Source organism: Oncorhynchus clarkii, chromosome 19, assembly GCF_045791955.1.
Source record: "Oncorhynchus clarkii lewisi isolate Uvic-CL-2024 chromosome 19, UVic_Ocla_1.0, whole genome shotgun sequence".
Taxonomy (NCBI): Eukaryota; Metazoa; Chordata; class Actinopteri; order Salmoniformes; family Salmonidae; genus Oncorhynchus; species Oncorhynchus clarkii.
This window is the reverse complement of record NC_092165.1, coordinates 38050271-38068943: the sequence shown is the minus strand read 5'-3', so window position 1 is coordinate 38068943 and position 18673 is coordinate 38050271. Positions and strand designations below refer to the sequence as shown.

Below are 18673 nucleotides of genomic sequence, written 5' to 3'. Positions count from 1 at the left end.
TAATAGTAGATAAGGTTATCCAAGAAATAATAACAACCTAGAGCAGTAAAATAATACAAATAAATACAGATAAATTAAACTGAAGTTGTGAAGGTTTCATGACTCTAGGTCTAATACAAGTCACGCAAAATGCCTTGTGACGTCCCATTATTAGAATAAAGCGTTGTTCATAAAAAAGTTATTTTTTGAAATACAGAGTTTCCCCCAGGACGACAATAGGCAGCCTTTGCCTGTGGCTCAGATAGTTGCATGTTAGGTAATATTACACAGGTGATTTCAGGACTCAAAACATGTCACTCAAAACAAACAATCTGAAAATGAGTGAGATGATTAAAAAGAGTATATTATTTTTTTAAAGCTAGATTATGTAAATATGTATCAGCTTTCTGTGCTGATGAACTGCTGATATGGCAATGTCTCACAGCACTTTTTAATTAGACCCTGTTTGCTCTGGCTTTACGGAATAAAGAACATAATATTGAATAGCTTCCCATCTTTGTTGCCAGTACCTTAGTGGATAGGTGAAAGGACTATGTTGAATAGCCATTTTAGCAGCAACACGCATTATTACACATTGTAAAAAGGGTTATGTAATTACAGCGTAGGTACATATATTGTTACATAACTACTTTCAGGTATTATATCTGTTTGCAGCATGCACAATTTAAAATACAACTTTCAAATATAAACTCATACGAATTTGAGTTTTACAATTTTATTGCAAATGGAAATTTGCAAAACTACATTTTGGAAACTACATTTTGGATTTTTGTTTTATTGGTTATGCAAATGTTTTATAATGCTTCTCAATTAACTTCAGAAGTTATGCCCTACTGTTCTGATAAAATGGTAATTAGAGACGTAACATCTGTAAGTAGGAGCGGCAGCTGTCTGCTGTATCTGTGGTTACCTTCAAAATAAAGGGACATTTGAATCCCAGACAACGTGGGTGCTCAGTATTGTCTAGTAGATAATTGTAGCTCTTATTGTAAAGATAAAGAACAATCAATTTATGTTGACTTAGGGACATATAAAGGGCAGAAATTTATATGAAAGAGTTTTAATTACATCATACATTATCTTTTAGAGGCCAATCGAAACAGTAAGCAAACACAAAAGCAAATTATATTGTCAACTTTTATTCATCAGTCTTTGAGAGTTATTTTTACATCTTGCTCCTGTGGCGGCCATGTTGGATAGAGTTGTCCTTCATGGCGTCCTCTACTAGGACCTGGTGGTAGGTGAGCAGGGGCTGCAGGTCAGCCACCGAGGACTCCACCGTGCAAAGCAGTCTACTCAGCTTGTCATTCTCTTTCAGAAACTCGGCAGAGCGGTTCCGCTCCACGTCAAACTGGGCCTGCATCTCAGATAGCTGAAAAAGAGAACCACTAGACATTAGGCTTTGTAGCTCAGGGCTCAATGGAGGCCCACATGCATAGCTTCCCTTTTATTATTATTATGATTTTAAAAAATGAATTAGGCATGAGAGATAAGACTCACTTGAATTAAACAAGCATCCATCTTACCTGCATTTTCATCTCTCTCTGCCTCCGCCTCCAGATCTCCAGGTGCTCTTCAAGGGCTTGAACTTGGCATGTGTCCAGGCTGTTCTGTCTGTTGTTCAAGAGGCCGGCGGCCATCACCTGCATGCTCTCTGTCTCCCTCTTCATGTCGGTCTTCAGCCTCTTCACAATATCCCTCTGTCCCCCCAGCGTCTTCTGCCACCTCCACAGCAACGTCGCTAGGCAGGGGTGCTGGTCCTGGGCTCCCTTCTCTGGTTCTAGTTCTGGGTTCCTTTGGGACTTCCTTTGGGCCAGCATTTGTGGATCTGGGTGCATTGCCTGACACTGGTTTACGCACTCTGAGTTAAGGGTGTTTGCAGGCTTCCTCTCCTCTTCTTCTTCCTCCTCATCCTTCATCCCAGCCCATCCACCCCAGCTTATCTTGCGTAGCAGTATGGTGCTAAACTCCTGCACCTTCCCCCTCATCCGCTCCACCATGCCGCCCATCTCCTGGTTGGTCTCCATCTCTTGGTGGACAGTGTTCCAGCTTTCCTTGGCGTCTTGCTCCTGCTGCTGCCTCAGCTCCTCTGACTTCTGCTCGGCCCTCTCCAGACGCTCCACCAGCCTCGATACTTGGTCCTTCTCTCTCTGAAGCTCCTCCTGAAGCTGCTGGACGGAGACCTGGTAGGATCTCATGGGGTCTAATAATAGGGAGGGTGATGCTGTTGTCTGCAGCTGGAGGCCCTCTAAGGCCTGGTGCAGGTCGGAGTGGAGCTTCATGGTGCGCTGCAGCCGGGGCCTGCTCTGATTGTAGCCCATGCCTTCAGCAGCATCAGCAACCATCTAAAAGAGAAGTAAGCGCAAGTATGTAAAGCTGGCATAACTCCTTAATAAACAGTGTTAAGGTCAATGAAGAATAAACAGATACATAAATTTTACCTCATCTTGTTTGCCCGGCTTTTCCGTGCTTCATGAAATAAAGAAGAAATGGTCAACAAGGAATCATTATCAACTTAAATCTGGTGGTTTCGATTCCGGTCCCCAGAAATCATAAATGTTTTCGTGATTCAATAAATCAACTAATCATCAAGCTCTTGGGTAGAAATCTTTTAACACAGCCTTTCATTATCAATTTACTGACCTCCGCTCTGCAAACTGATTGGCTGCTTTCTTCTGCTCGGTTTTGACTGTCTCAATCAAACTGTCGGTCATCTGCCTGTGGTCTCCCAACAAACAGGTAAGGGAGGACACTACACATACACACACACACACCACATACACACGCACTGCTGAAACAGGCCTTTTTGGAGCAAATTCTAGGATCTTCCCCAAGAAACAGATTGGGAAACATTGCACCAAATTATAAAACACACATTTTAGATGAAGATGAGTGCCATTGTTACCTTCATGGTGCAGCCGCTCCTCTTGGGCCCTCCAGTGGCTCTGGGCTGTGGAGAAAGTGTCCTGCAGGTCCTTCTGTCTCTGCTGGCACTTAGACAACTCAATCTCCAGGCCCTGGACGGCTTCCAGCAGCACAGCCCGCTCTACACGCTGGGCCTCCTGGGCTTTGCAGAGCTGCTGGTCCCCCTGCGGCCGAAAGCACAGTTCAACACATGATGAACATAGTTCAGCCTTCAACACCAAAGTACCCTCCAAGCTCATCATTAAGCTCGGGGCCCTAGGTCTGAACCCCACCCTGCGCAACTGGGTACTCGACTTCCCGACAGGCTGCCACCAGGTGGTCAAGGTAGGAAACAACACCTCCACTTCGCTGATCCTCAACACAGGGGCCCCAGAAGGGTCCGTGCTCAGCCGCCTCCTGTGCTCCCTGTTCACCCATGGTTGTGTGGACATACACGCCTCCAACTCAATCATCCAGTTTGCAGACGACACAACAGTAGTAGGCCTGATTACCAACAATGATGAGGCAGCCTACAGGGAGGAGGTGAGGGCCCTGGCAGAGTGGTGCCAGGAAAATAACCTCCTGTCAACATCAACAAAAAGAAGATGATCGTGGACTTCAGGAAACAGCAGAGGAAGCACGCCTCTATCCATATCAACGGGACCGCAGTGGAGAAGGTGGAAAGCTTCAAGTTCCTCAGCGTACACATCACTGACAATCTGAAATGGTCTACCCACACAGACAGTGTGGTGAAGAATGTGCAACAGTGCCTCTTCAACCTCAGGAGGCTGAAGAAATTGGCTTGGCCCCTAAGACCCTCACAAACTTTTAAAGATGCACAATTGAGAGCATCCTGTCAGGCTATGACCACATGGTACGGCAACTGCACCGCCCGCAACTGCAGAGGGTGCTGCGGTCTGCCCAACGCATCACCGGGGGCACTCTTGCTGCCCTCCGGGACACCTACAGAATCCGATGTCACAGAAAAGCCAAAAATATCATCAAGGACATCAAACACCCAAACCACAGCCTGTTCACCCAGCTACCGTCCAGAAGGCGAGGTCAGCAGAGTTGCATCAAATCTGGGACAGAGAGACTGAAAAACAGCTTCTATCTCAAGACCATCAGACTGTTAAATAGCCATCACTAGCCGGCTACAACCGGTTACTCAACCCTGCATCTTAGAGGCTGCTGCCCCATATACAGTGGGGCAAAAAAGTATTTAGTCAGTCACCAATTGTGCAAGTTCTCCCACTTAAAAAGATGAGAGGCCTGTAATTTTCATCATAGGTACACTTCAACTATGACAGACAAAATTAGAAGAAAACAATCCAGAAAATCACATTGTAGGATTTTTAATGAATTTATTTGCAAATTATGGTGGAAAATAAGTATTTGGTCACCTACAAACAAGATTTCTGGCTCTCACAGACCTGTAACTTATTATTTAAGAGGATCCTCTGTCCTCTGTACTCGTTACCTGTATTAATGGCACCTGTTTGAACTTGTTATCAGTACAAAAGACACCTGTCCACAACCTCAAACAGTCACACTCCAAACTCCACTATGGCCAAGACCAAAGAGCTGTCAAAGGACACTAGAAACAAAATTGTAGACCTGCACCAGCCTGGGAAGACTGAATCTGCAATAGGTAAGCAGCTTGGTTTGAAGAAATCAACTTTGGGAGCAATTATTAGGAAATGGAAGACATACAAGACGACTGATAATCTCCCTTGATCTGGGGCTCCACGCAAGATCTCACCCCGTGGGGTCAAAATGATCACAAGAACGGTGAGCAAAAATCCCAGAACCACACGGGGGACCTAGTGAATGACCTGCAGAGAGCTGGGACCAAAGTAACAAAGCCTACCATCAGTAACACACTACGCCGCCAGGGACTCAAATCCTGCAGTGCCAGATGTGTCCCCCTGCTTAAGCCAGTACATGTCCAGGCCCGTCTGAAGTTTGCTAGAGAGCATTTGGATGATCCAGAAAAAGATTGGGAGAATGTCATATGATCAGATGAAACCAAAATAGAACTTTTTGGTAAAAACTCAACTCGTCGTGTTTGGAGGACAAAGAATGCTGAGTTGCATCCAAAGAACACCATACCTACTGTGAAGCATGGGGGTGGAAACATCATGCTTTGGGGCTGTTTTCTGCAAAGGGACCAGGACGACTGATCCGTGTAAAGGAAAGAATGAATGGGGCCATGTATCGTGAGATTTTGAGTGAAAACCTCCTTCCATCAGCAAGGGCATTGAAGATGAAACGTGGCTGGGTCTTTCAGCATGACAATGATCCCAAACACACCTCCCGGGCAACGAAGGAGTGGCTTCGTAAGAAGCATTTCAAGGTCCTGGAGTGGCCTAGCCAGTCTCCAGATCTCAACCCCATAGAAAATCTTTGGAGGGAGTTGAAAGTCCGTGTTGCCTAGAAACAGCCCCAAAACATCACTGCTCTAGAGGAGATCTGCATGGAGGAATGGGCCAAAATACCAGCAACAGTGTGTGAAAACCTTGTGAAGACTTACAGAAAACGTTTGACCTCTGTCATTGCCAATAAAGGGTATATAACAAAGTATTGAGAAACTTTTGTTATTGACCAAATACTTACTTTCCACCATAATTTGCAAATAAATTCATTAAAAATCCTACAAAGTGATTTTCTGGATTTTTTTTCTCATAGTTGAAGTGTACCTATGATGAAAATTACAGGCCTCTCTCATCTTTTTAAGTGGGAGAACTTGCACAATTGGTGGCTGACTAAATACTTTTTTGCCCCACTGTACATAGACATGGAATCACTAATCACTTTAATAATGTTTACATACTGCTTTACTCATATCCTATGTATAAACTGTATTCTATTCTACTGTATTTTAGTCAATGCCACTCCTTCATTGCTCGTCCTAATATTTATATATTTCTTAATTCCATTCTTTTACTTTTAGATTTGTGTGTATTGTTGCGAATTGTCAGATACTGTTGGAGCTAGGAGAACAAGCATTTCCCTACACCCGCAATAACATCTGCTGTATGCGACCAATAAAATATTACTTGAATATACAATAACTATATGTGACTGGGTTTCAACACAGATCACCTGGTCAGCGTCCCATATGACTGTGTTTGCCCGCTGAGCTAAAGCCTAGATTGTTGATCAAGAGCATAAAGAAGTTGTCAGGTCTCAGGCAAGATATTTTTACAAATTAAGCACTGACCTGCTCTTGCATCATGGTATGGTTAAATGTAGCAGGACCTTCCTGAAACCTCCCTGTTCTGGTCAAGGAATTTTGATTTACATCATAAACAGGTTTATTAAAATTCATTATGATGTCATCAGTTATCATCAGCACCCAATTGGTGGAACGACCCTCATACTCATACAGTAGTAAAACATTAACACTTAGTGTACAATTAGTGCCAAAAAGATTGAGAAAAAATAACTTTACATTGGTTACAAATTTCTCAAACATCATCCACCTTGTAATTTACCCAACATTTCAACATAAACAGAAGAATTATATTCTCATTTGTAAACAAAGATCACTCATCCCTTTAACAAACTGATCACAGACATACCTACAGTGAATCTGATGCAATGTCAATTCAATCCAATAAATTCACTCTCAATTCACTCGCTCCCTTTGCAGATTCACATCTTGCTTTGCTTTGTGACCAAACACTCTTAAAAACCTACTTTGTAAATATTAAGACATTCCACTTTTTTTTGCATATACAGTGCCTTTGGAAAGTATTCAGACCCCTTGACTTTTTCCACATTTTGATACGTTACAGCCTTATTCTGTCATGTGCCTTTTACTGAGGAGTGGCTTCTGCCTGGCCACTCTTCCATAAAGGCCTGACTGGTGGAGTGCTGCAGAGATGGGAGAACTTTCCAGAAGGACAACAATCTCCAAAGGTGAACGCTAAGAGCTCTGTCAAAGTGACCATCAGGTTCTTGGTCCCCTCCCTGACCAAGGCCCTTCTCCCCCGATTGCTCAGTTTGGCCGGGAGGCCAGCTCTAGGAAGAGCCTTGATGGTTCCAAACTTCTTCCATTTAAGAATGATGGAGGGCACTGTGTTCTTGGGGACCTTCAATGATGCCAAATTATTTTGGTACCCTTCCCCAGATCTGTGCCTCGACACGATCCTGTCTCGGCGCTCTACGGACAATTCCTTTAACCTCATGGCTTGGTTTTTGCTGTGACATGCACTGTCAATTGTGAGATCCTTTATAGACAGTTGTGTGCCTTTCCAAATCATGTCCAATCATTTGAATGTACCACAGGTGGACCCCAATCAAGTTGTAGAAACATCTCAAGGATGATCAATGGAAACAGGATGCACCTGAGCTCAATTTTGAGTCTCATAGCAAAGGGTCTGAATATTTATGTAAATAAGCTATTTCTGTTTTCTATTATTAATAAATATGGTAAAATTTCTAAAAGCCTGTTTTCATTTTGTCACTATGGGGTATTGTGTGTAGATTGCCGAGGATTTAAAAAAATAATACATTTTAAAATACAGCTGTAACGTAACAACATTTGGAAAAGGTCAAGGGGTTTGAATACTTTCCAAAAGCACTGTAAACATGGAACATGCCAAACACCAAAAAACATTCCACAAGGACTACGGTATTTTAGTTGGCAGCACAAGATTATAAAATGACTTTTATTCTACAGTCGGTGAATCCTGGTAGAGATTGGCCCCAGCAAAGATCTAGGATCAGGTTTCCCTAACCTTAACTATTTGGTAGCAAAGGCTACTTTGGATCGGCACTTATGGACAACATTACATTACCAGTGTGGACTACATCCCTGGCTCTTGCACTCAACTAATAGTGTTGCTGAATATTTTCCTAGGAGTATATGTGATGTATATCTAATACTCCACAAGTTAAACAATGATTCTCATGCAGTGAACACTGGGCATGCTTTGCAGTGCACCGGGTTACAGTAGTATAAGTAGATACTGTAAGCTATCATCCATTCTGATGTGTTTGATGTTGAATATTTAGACACCAATGACAGAAAAAAGTCATCCCTCATTATCTTCAAACTGTATGATAGTAGCCATATCTAACAAAAGCAGTGATTTAGTCAGTTTCAACTTTGCAATTTGATATAGACTTTCCCACGTGAATTGACAATGAAAAACCATCAAGAAAGGTATTTGTTAGCCTTACAGCACCACCTTCTGGTTACATTTGGAGTGATTTTCAGAATGATATACCACTCATTGTCAGGAATCATACCCTTGTTAATGTACAGTGCATTTGGAAAGTATTCAGACCCCATGACTTTTTCCACATTTTGTTACAGCCTTACTCTAACATGTATTAAATCGTTTTTTCCCCTCATCAATCTACAAGGGAAGTGAAGTGTTTGCAAATTTATAAAAAATACATTTAAAAAGCTGAAATATCACATTTACATAAGTATTCAGACCCTTTACTCAGTATTTCGATGAAGCACCTTTGGAAGCGCTCATGGCTCGGTTTTTGCTCTGACATGCACTGTCAACTGTGGGACCTTATATAGACAGGTGTGTGCCTTTCCAAATCACCACAGGTGGACTCCAATCAAGTTGTAGAAAATTCTCAAGGATGATCAATCGAAACAGGATGCACCTGAGCTCAATTTCAAGTCTCATAGCAAAGGGTCTGAATACTTATTTACATAAGGTATTTCTGTTTTTTAAACCAGTTTTTGCTATGTCATTATGGGGATTGTGCGTAGATGTATTAAATAAATACAAATTCTCATCAATTTTAGAAAAAGGCTGTAAAGTAACAAAATGGTGGAAAAAGTCAAGGGGTCTGAATACTTCCGAATGCACTGTACAATTCTCATTCAAAAGGATAGGCTTGAGATAATGTAGAGATAGGCTTGATATAAGTGCAAGTTAAACATCCATGATTGTCATGAGCACACATTTCTCCTTCACTTTGAGGTTACATGCATGTCAAAGGGAGATGTTTGAATGCATATTAAAAGTAGGGGGACAACTTCAGTTACTATAGAACCTAATAAACCAGTCAGTGATATGCGTTCCAGGGTTCCAGTCCAAACACTTAAATGACACACCCTCGTCCACTTACCCTCGCCGTATGCCCTTGGGGGAATCCCCGTCGCCATCTTGGCGGGTGGTCGAAATCTATTTTTGTTTTGGAAATTGTAGAAATAAAACATTTCCCTTCAGAAGTTCCAGCTAGGCAGGCTAACGTTAGTTAGCTAATTAATTTGCTAGCTATTATACAGTAGGCGTATATTAATAATTATATATTTAATATAAGTAGACATGCACTCATAATTGAATGTAGTGCATATAAAGCACCGACAAGCCACCGGTGGCTGAAAACACAATCATCGTGGCACGATGGAGTAAAGAATTTCCGGCCAAGAGTGGTCCATTTAAAAATCATTCCTTCCTCCCTCGCCCTGCAAGTGTATACTCGTCAGACGTCATGATAACGTCATCAGAAGTGTCCACTTAATTTGAGGGCTGAGGGGGATAGGGTGTGTCTTTTAAGTATTTGGACCGAAAGCTTTGTCCTTTTGAGGCATACAGGTGTTAGAATGTTGCTCCCAATTCGCCTTAAAAAGGTGCAATCTGTAAGATGTCCTGATGGTCATTGATAATTAAAACTAATGCAGCAGCAAAAGACCTGTTGATTTTTTAAATAGTTGCTAACGACTAAAGGACCTTTTATTTAATTCCAATGTTTATAACGAAATGGCATGTAACATCAAATGTGGAGGTAAGTAATGTTGCTCTCACTACAAATATACTGTATCATAGAAATTATTATGAGCTGCTGATGTGTAAATCTCATAGAAAGACCATATTCTAAGGCTACAGGTTAATTTCCCCCCACACATATAATTCCCTGAACACCATAGATATCATTTCACAGATTGCACCTTTAGAAATGCTACTTGAAGCAATCTGCATCAAAATGCTCCTGACAGACCTTCTTTCCTTGATTGCTATCACTCATGATCAAATTCTCATAACACTTGAAAATGATAGATACCAGTTCATCTGTGAGACAAAACTAGTTAAAGGTAGAGCCAGCTATAATTTTATTTATTTATTTTATTTTACCTTTATTTAACCAGGTAGGCAAGTTGAGAACAAGTTCTCATTTACAATTGCGACCTGGCCAAGATAAAGCAAAGCAGTTCGACAGATACAACGACACAGAGTTACACATGGAGTAAAACAAACATACAGTCAATAATACAGTATAAACAAGTCTATATACAATGTGAGCAAATGAGGTGAGAAGGGAGGTAAAGGCAAAAAAGGCCATGGTGGCAAGGTAAATACAATATAGCAAGTAAAACACTGGAATGGTAGTTTTGCAATGGAAGAATGTGCAAAGTAGAAATAAAAATAATGGGGTGCAAAGGAGCAAAATAAATAAATTAATTAAATACAGTTGGGAAAGAGGTAGTTGTTTGGGCTAAATTATAGGTTGTAGATGCACAAAGTAAACAGTATAGAGGGTCAATTTCTGCAACAACTAAGAGTTGGAGCGTGAGGCTAAAGTTTGCTGTTTTTGTCCAGTGGCTACCATATTGTAAGATCTCGACGCGAAACCGTGTACATGCGCAGATACTGTATGTGATTTGCATCTTGCTCATCACACTATCTGCAGTGCTTCTAGTGCATGTCATTTTGCTGACTCTACCTTTAAGCTATGAGACATATTGCTTTCATTGATCCAGTTCTTTCAAATCAGTACTCACACGTAAGATGAGACATCGCCTTTGAGTATTGGGGTACAGCTAGTAAGCCAAGTGGTCGGATTTTGAGTTAGATTTGTTTTAAAAGCTTGAAACCAGGCAACCGGTAGTTAGGAGCAAGGCCTCCATTTTATTCGTCAGCACTCAAATGTTCATCCATATAGTGTACATTGGCCGGTATGAAGCTGAGCATCGAGAAATGCTCAACAAATCTAGGAAGCCTTATTACAAAAAGAAAAGACAGTGAGGGACTCGCGCTGTAGGTTCACATTTTTAGACACCGGAGCTCCCAACTGCCAATCAAACAGGCCGGAGATCCAGTTACTTCTGGATGAAGATGATGACAATGCTCAGAGTCCCCACCAGCCCCAGAGCTTGGATGCCCAGGAACCACAGTAGGACCCAGAAAAAGATGATGGTCACAGGCTCCACAATCTTCTCCCCAAAGTACATCTGGGTGAAGCCTGCACTACGCAGGCACTTGTTCAGCTGCCCAAACAGGGTCCCCATCCGCTCGCAGTCGTCCACCTGAGGTCTGGTCGTGAGGTCGTCAATGATTGGCCACCTTGCCGTAGGGTCACCGGCTGGGAGTGGTCTGGCCCTGGGGTCTCTGGAGCGGCATAACCTGGCTCTGGGGTCAGCGACTGGGTGGGACCTGGTTCCGGGATCACCAGAGGGGCATGACCACCAAGTCCTGGGGTCACCAGGAGGGCCTTGCCACCTAGATCCAAGTGGTCTGCCTCTGGGGTCATCCTGAAAAGACAAGTATGGATTAAGTTTAAATGACACCCCTATTCCCCATACAGTGTGCTGGACTACAATTCCCCAGGGCGACATAGGGCTCTGTTCAAAATAAGTAGCTACTCTACATGGAATGTACAGGAGAGGATACCATTCCAAGGATAGGCATGTGGTCTTGTTTAGTTTATTAGGATCCCCATTAGCTACTGCACATGCAGCAGCTACTCTTCCTGGGATCCATATAAAATGTACAAATACATGAAAGTACAGAACAGTAATAGACAAGAACAATAAGATTTTATATATAGGAAAGACACCAAGAGACAACAAAAATACTACTTACATATTCATATATACAGTACAGTTAAAGTAGATCTTTAGAAAAAAGGAGGTGCTGTGGGGTGTTTGGTGGTAGTAAATTTCTCCTCAACTATGAAAGACTGTCATGCATGTTGTTGATGTTAGTTCTGTGTGTGCAGTTAAGCACAAGGCTTAACTGGTTTGGGGAGGTCTGGTCAGACCCATCTGACAAAGGGAATGTGCTGGTGTGGGAGGAGGAGTTTACTGTGTCTGGTTACTGACCTCTTGTGCCGAGTCTGTGAGTTCCGGAGGTTCACTATGAGAAGCAGTGGAACTAACAATGTGAGGGTGTGGTAGTGAGGTTTGTGGTAGGCTACAGTTGTTCTGTTAGATTGTGGAGTCTCTGTGTTGTAGCATTTCTATGACTGCTGACAACTCCTTTTCTAACTCCTCCCTAATGTCAGCTACCTCATTATGCTCTGGACCGCTGCCAGTTTCTTTCTCAGCTCCTCCTTTTCCTGCCTCAGAACTGTCACCTCACCACGAAGCTCATTCACCTCTGCCTCCAGTAGGGAGATACTCCCAAAGGCTTGGGACAGGTTGTCACTCTCCATGTCTGCTAGGGTGGCTTGGTTACATATGAGGATGGGGGAACTTTTGGAATGAACTGATTTCTCATCAGATCTGTCTTCTGATTGAAGTGTAGCAGTTAGAGTTCCGTTCTCTTTCAAGGTGTCTGCTAGCTCTTTCAGTGATGTCATAAGGCTGTGTAAAATGCTATAAGGTTGTGTGAATAGGACTCTTATCAGAGTATAACTTCATTATGTGCGTTATACTGGTACATGCTGGAGTCAGACTGCCTGTCAGCCTTGAAATGCAACTGTTGGTTGTGCAAGTAGCTAGGTGACAGCAGAATCCTTGGCCAAAGCAATACAATAAATGCACTAAATGTAGCTGTCAATGTTCCCTCCCTGATGACCCGAGGTACACAGATCACTGTTGTCATATCTAGCTGTTAGCTAGCTATCGAGTTGCTCTCATATCATCATGACTCAAATACATGGCAAGGGATTAGCTAGCTAATAGTAATAATCCAGGCAAGCAAGCACAACATGAAATGTAAATCACCTAGCTAGGCTTAAACTTTTGAGCTGAAGCCACTTGATAAATATTGCGCTGCTCGCATTGCCTAGATAACTAGCTAACTACACCCGCTGGATAGCATTGGTTAACGTTACTAAAGATAGACCAATGAGGGTTCATTATAAAACATATTTTAGCTACCTAGAACGTTTTCCTTTCTGTGTAGTTGGGTGGATTATGAGATTGACATCTTATTCGACTCTCTAGCTCCTCAACTCCCACCGGTTGATCATTCACAGTTGGTGGTATGGTCGACATGTTATACACGCCGTTAGAATGATGTTTCAGGAAACAAACAAAACATTCAAGACTGTCAATGGCACTTCCGGACCCCCGCCCACCCTGTGTCACGTGTGTAATAAACCAATCTAACAACATGGTAAGGGGCGTGTCAACTTCAACTGTCAGATAGTTGAAATGTCAAAATCAAGCAACACTGTTTCTAGAATTAGTACAGTGCTTTTTTAGAAGTTTATATATATATATATACTTCTTTTTTTTTTACTGTGGCTCCACTATTTAGTACATTTAAGTGACTATCAAGCAGTATGTAACTTTTCAAGTGGTAAGTGTGTGGAAATGAAACTGAATAATATATAGTAACCAAACTAATACAGGACTATGCAAGAAAATACACATTTGCACGACAGAATAAAAACCATGACAAGTGTTGTGCATCAATTAAATATCACAAAACATAGCTATTTATTTAAAATACCATAAAATCTAACTACTGGTAATAAGGGTTTTTCCAATAATCAGCAATGGATTACATGTCAGGCCAACCAACTGGCATTGTTTTAGGTAGGGTACTTGACCTCTGATTTTGTGATTTAGCAGTATGCTATATAGTGAGGCACAGGATTAAGAAGAAGACCTAGTAACCTGCGTAATCCCAACTAATCTGTCTCTGCTTCTTTCCACTTGACGTTAATGTAGGAGAATTTGGGAGCGGCAAACTAGGAATGTCAGCTAAACAGAGGAATGTGGAGCTAAACAGAGGTTTTGCTTACTCTGACCTTGCTTGGTGAATAATGTATCGACTTCTCTTGGTTCAGATGCTACATTGTTGTTTCCTGGTGGCCCATTCCTGCCCTACTCTGTGTACTTGTGTTTACCTAGGAGGGAGCAATGGGACAGGTCTCAGGTAGCGTACACTTTAGTTAATTAAATGTCTTAATTTACTGCCTTAATTTCAGTTGCTTGCTTGGGTGTGCTCCTTCTCTCATATCAATGGATCTGCATGAATTTACCTAACATCTTGGATCAATGGTGTTGTTCTTTAAAACATATACTGTACGTTATACAGCATTGTCTGACGGACTACATTTTGATCAACTATGCATCAATATGTATGTGCTCTGGAATGGTTGGACAACATTTTAGAAATATGTTTGGTCAGAGGTTGAGTAAAATATTATTGTAAAAAATAACGGCAAAGGAGGTGGTAGACATGTCATTTGCCATGCTTGTTTGTTTATACAACAAACACAGTTAACTCTTAAATTCCTTGAGTTGCTAAATAGGACTGAAAAGCTTTTTAGCTCTGATAGCTAGCTACTCTTCTCAGTGCATTCTTCACATACATGATTCATATATCACGCTGTTTGCACTGACAGGTCTGTTTTGTGCAGCGAACCCCGCATGTCGGCCATCCCCCTCAATGCTCCAGCCGACACAGTCAAGTTTCGCCTGGAGAAAACCTCTATCTCCAGAGTGCCCAGGGCAGCCTTCTTCTACCTGTCTGAGCTCCAATTCCTGTGGTTGACCTACAACTCCATCACCACCATCCACCCCAGCAGCTTCCTTAACTTGAAGGTAGAAGTGGGCATACTCCTACCTGTATAATCCTCTCTATTTAAACTAGCAGTATCTGCAACACTATCCTTAGACTTACTTGGTTTTGTATGAAAACTACATTTGACAGTATCTAAAACTTACCTCTCCCTGAAGGCGTTGCGTGAGCTGCGATTGGACGGGAACCTTCTCTCTGCCTTCCCCTGGGAGGGGCTTAGGGACATGCCGCGGCTGCGCACACTGGGTCTGCACAATAACCGCCTCTCCAGCCTCCCTGCCCACGCTGCCCTCTTTCTTCCCAACGTCACCTACCTAGATCTGTCCAGCAACAGACTGACCACTCTGCCCTCAGAGCTGTTGGACCTTTGGTTCCCTCCCCCTGCCCAACTAACAGGCCCAACACAGAGAAGAGTGCTAGGTATGGTTCACTAATAGTAATCTTAGTGTTCTATGCAAAAATAGGTCCCTTGTCAAAGGACAGCATCTGAAATTGAGAAATGCTCATATCTCAAACGTTCACGTTAATTTCTTATTGGACATGTTCCCCATTTCACTCCTTTTCAAAGCTAAGCCAAATGGTCCGGCTCTTTTTGTGTCTCCAGGTGTCCATGACAACATGTGGCAGTGTGACTGCCAAATCTCTATGCTGCTGGCCCAGTCTAAGTACCAGGAGAGCCCTGTAGTTCTGATGGACCAGCTCCTGACCTGTAGCCGTAGCGGGGGAACCGCCGACCAGCTGGGGGCCCCCCTCACAGAGGCTGACTTGTCGCGGTGCCAGAGGCCCTCTGTCCAGCCTTCAGCCACCCGGGTTACCTCCCCGCTGGGCAGCAACGTGATGCTCCGCTGTGATGCCACAGGCTACCCCACGCCAGTACTCACCTGGACCAAAGCAGCAGGAGCCTCCATATACAACACAGGTAAATATCTATGAACATTCTGTAACATCACACCCAATTAAACTCAAACCTACTCTTCAATTTTAACATGGAAAATCATTCCCTGTGCTGTTTTCAAATGTCTGATTATGTTTGATCTTGACAGAGTGCTGTCAACAACCGTACAGCAAAGCTGACCCTGAAAAACTACCCATTAACTTGGACAGCTGTAAGTACTTCATGTGCATTGCTGCATTTTGACTCTTTTATTGCCGCAAGTCTTGTCAATAGACTTGAGTCACCTATTTTTGTGTTATATTATAGTTATTCAGGAATCTCCGCGTGTGGGAATCCGATGGTCCATCATCAACCTAAATGGACTTTCGTACAAGGATGCAGGAGAATATCGGTGCCAGGCACGGAACATGGCAGGAACAGCAGAAGCCCCCATTAGACTTAGGGTGGTGGGGGTGGTGCCCCCTTCAATAAAGAGCAAGACCCGCAAAGCCCCTTCTAGATCCTCAACCAGCAACAGAAAACCTCTCTCACAAAAGCCGAAACGGGCACAGAATATTACTTCAATCTCCACCTTTAAAAAGAAGACTCTTCTGAACCTCAAGTATGTTACACCCCCCACTCCAACGAACAAGACCCAGAGTATCAAAATGGCCCCGGTCCCCACCCCCCTGAAAAAAATGTAATCGTCCTCAAAAAAGTCAAACAGAAAACCTCAGATATCTGTCAATACTATACCCACCTCACCAGAAAACACTACCACTACATCGTCTTCACCAGAAAACAACAAGGACCAGATGTAGTGGCCCTTTCATCTATTACTATAACAACCCTTCTTATTCTATGCCTTTCTGTTGGTCAATATTTTAAGGAGCTCATATATGACCCTTTAAAAACAGAGTGATCAGTGGCCAACAGAGGGCGTCCAGAGCCCAGAGACATGAATAACAAACTACTGTTACTCTGTTTAAGTGACAACAATTACCATTGAGGATCTGATGTATTCTTTTTCCAGATTTGTTTTATTTTGTTTTACTGTTTTTAGAGAGGTAACGCTTATCACCCTCTTATCTGTGTAAGATCTGTACTTGTGCTAAAGATTACGAGGACATATTCCTACAAGGACATATTCTTACTAGGAGCTCAGCTATAAAGGGTAATTCCGGCATTTCATATTCATTCTCTCCTCCACCATACCAGTGTCTACATGAAAATGGTGCGTTTCTATGATCTCTGGTAAAGAGCAGAAAGGTCCTCAAATGCGTCTCTATGAAATAACAGTGCATGATGAAAGTAAAAGTAAGATATTTTTTTTAATCATGGCTGAATTACCGACCGGGCATGAAGGCCACGTGCCCCCATTGATTTTGTTAGCCACTCTCACACAGATATAATTCTAACATGGCATAAGTCATGGCAAAATGTGTAGAATTTCAGGAAATTAGCTTTAAAACAAAGGAAAAAAAATCTTTACTCCATGGCAAAATCTGTCGAATTGTAGGAAATGTGCTGTAACACTAACAATTTTCCTCTTCATCTCATGGCAAAATGAGTAGGTAGCCTAAAGGCAGATAGCCTAGCAGTTAAGAGTGTTTGGCCATGAACCAAAAGGCAATTAACCCCCATCAACAACTGCTCCTTGGGTGCCATGGACGTTAAATAAGGCAGCCCACTGCACCTCTCTAATTCAGGGGGGTTGGGTTAAATGCAGAAAGCACATTTCGGTTGAATGCATTCACTTGTGCAATTGACTAGGTTTCCTAATTCCCTGAAATTAGTTATACATTTGCAAAATGTGTCCAATTTGCCATAAACGTGCTTTAAAGTTGCACAATTTTCTCTGTGCCCATGGTAAAATGTGTAGAATTGCAGGAAATTAACTTTAAAACTAAAATAAATTATCCGCGGTCAAGAAGGGGGGCCACTAAAATGTTTTGCTGCCGAGGTTTGCATGTAAAGGCTAGTAAACTTTGAAATGTGTGTGGACATTTCTTCAAGATTTTATTTATTATTTTTTTATTTCACCTTTATTTAAGGTAGGCTAGTTGAGAACAAGTTCTCATTTACAACTGCGACCTGGCCAAGATAGAGCAAAGCAGTGTGACACAAACAACACAGAGTTACACATGGAATAAACAAAACATACAGTCAATAACACAATAGAAAAAGGCTATATACAGTGTGTGCAAATGAGGTAAGATAAGGGAGGTAAGGCAATACATAGGCCATAGTGGTGAAATAATTACAATTGAGCAATTAAACACTGGAGTGATAGAGACTGGAGTGATAGATGTGCAGAAAATTAATGTGCAGCAGAGAACTGGAAGGAAAGGCGGCCAAAGGAGGAATTGGCTTTGGGGTTGACCAGTGAAATATACCTGCTGGAGCACGTGCTACTGGTGGGTGCTACTATGGTGACCAGTGAGCTGAGATAAGGCGGGGCTTTACCTAGCAAAGACTTATAGATGACCTGGAGCCAGTGGGGTTGGCGACGAATATGAAGCGAGGGCCAGCCAACGAGAGCATACAGGTCGCAGTGGTGCGTAGTATATGGGGCTTTGGTGACAAAACGGATGGCACTGTGATAGACTGCATCCAATTTGCTGAGTAGAGTGTTGGAGGCTCAAGGATTGGTAGGATAGTCAGTTTTACAAGAGTATGTTTGGCAGCATGAGTGAAGGATGCTTTGTTGCGAAATAGGAAGCCGATTCTAGATTTCATTTTGTGTTGGAGATGCTAAATGTGAGTCTGGAAGGAGAGTCTTACCAGACACCTAGGTATTTGTAGATGTCCACATATTCTAAGTCAGAACTGTCCAGAGTAGTGATGCTGGACGGGCGGGCGGGCAGGTGCTGGTAGCGATCGGTTGAAGACTATGCATTTAGTTTTACTTGCATTTAAAAGCACTTGGACGCCACGGAAGGAGAGTTGTATGTCATTGAAGCTCATCTGGAGGTTACACAGTGTCCAAAGAAGGGCCAGAAGAATACAGAATGGTGTCGTCTGCGTAGAGGTGGATCAGAGAATCATCAGCAGCAAGAGCAACTTCATTAATGTATACAGAGAAAAGAGTCGGCCTGAGAATTTAACACTGTGGCACCCCATAGAGACTGCCAGAGGTCCGGACAAAAGGCCCTCCGAT

At 42.6% G+C, this 18673-nt stretch overlaps 2 protein-coding genes and 1 pseudogene across 2 annotated transcripts; 1 reads left to right on the top strand and 2 right to left on the bottom strand.

The window, feature by feature from the left end:
- Positions 1 to 1128: 1128 nt before the first annotated feature.
- LOC139374241 (centrosomal protein of 164 kDa-like) lies at positions 1129 to 4154 on the bottom strand. Its single transcript, XM_071115267.1, has 5 exons — positions 2906 to 4154; positions 2644 to 2752; positions 2442 to 2469; positions 1527 to 2345; positions 1129 to 1372 (listed from the first exon to the last, which is right to left on the bottom strand). The coding sequence occupies exons 1-5, from the start codon at positions 3375 to 3377 to the stop codon at positions 1166 to 1168; spliced, it is 1635 nt and encodes a 544-aa protein (XP_070971368.1). The 5' UTR covers positions 3378 to 4154; the 3' UTR covers positions 1129 to 1165.
- Positions 4155 to 10458: 6304 nt separating this feature from the next.
- On the bottom strand, positions 10459 to 13102 carry LOC139374240 (uncharacterized protein FAM241A-like; annotated as a pseudogene).
- A 776-nt stretch (positions 13103 to 13878) lies between these two features.
- On the top strand, positions 13879 to 16217 carry LOC139374479 (leucine-rich repeat, immunoglobulin-like and transmembrane domains 3b). Its single transcript, XM_071115500.1, has 6 exons — positions 13879 to 13991; positions 14464 to 14662; positions 14798 to 15059; positions 15244 to 15558; positions 15683 to 15745; positions 15841 to 16217. The coding sequence occupies exons 1-6, from the start codon at positions 13879 to 13881 to the stop codon at positions 16215 to 16217; spliced, it is 1329 nt and encodes a 442-aa protein (XP_070971601.1).
- The last annotated feature ends 2456 nt before the right edge of the window (positions 16218 to 18673 follow it).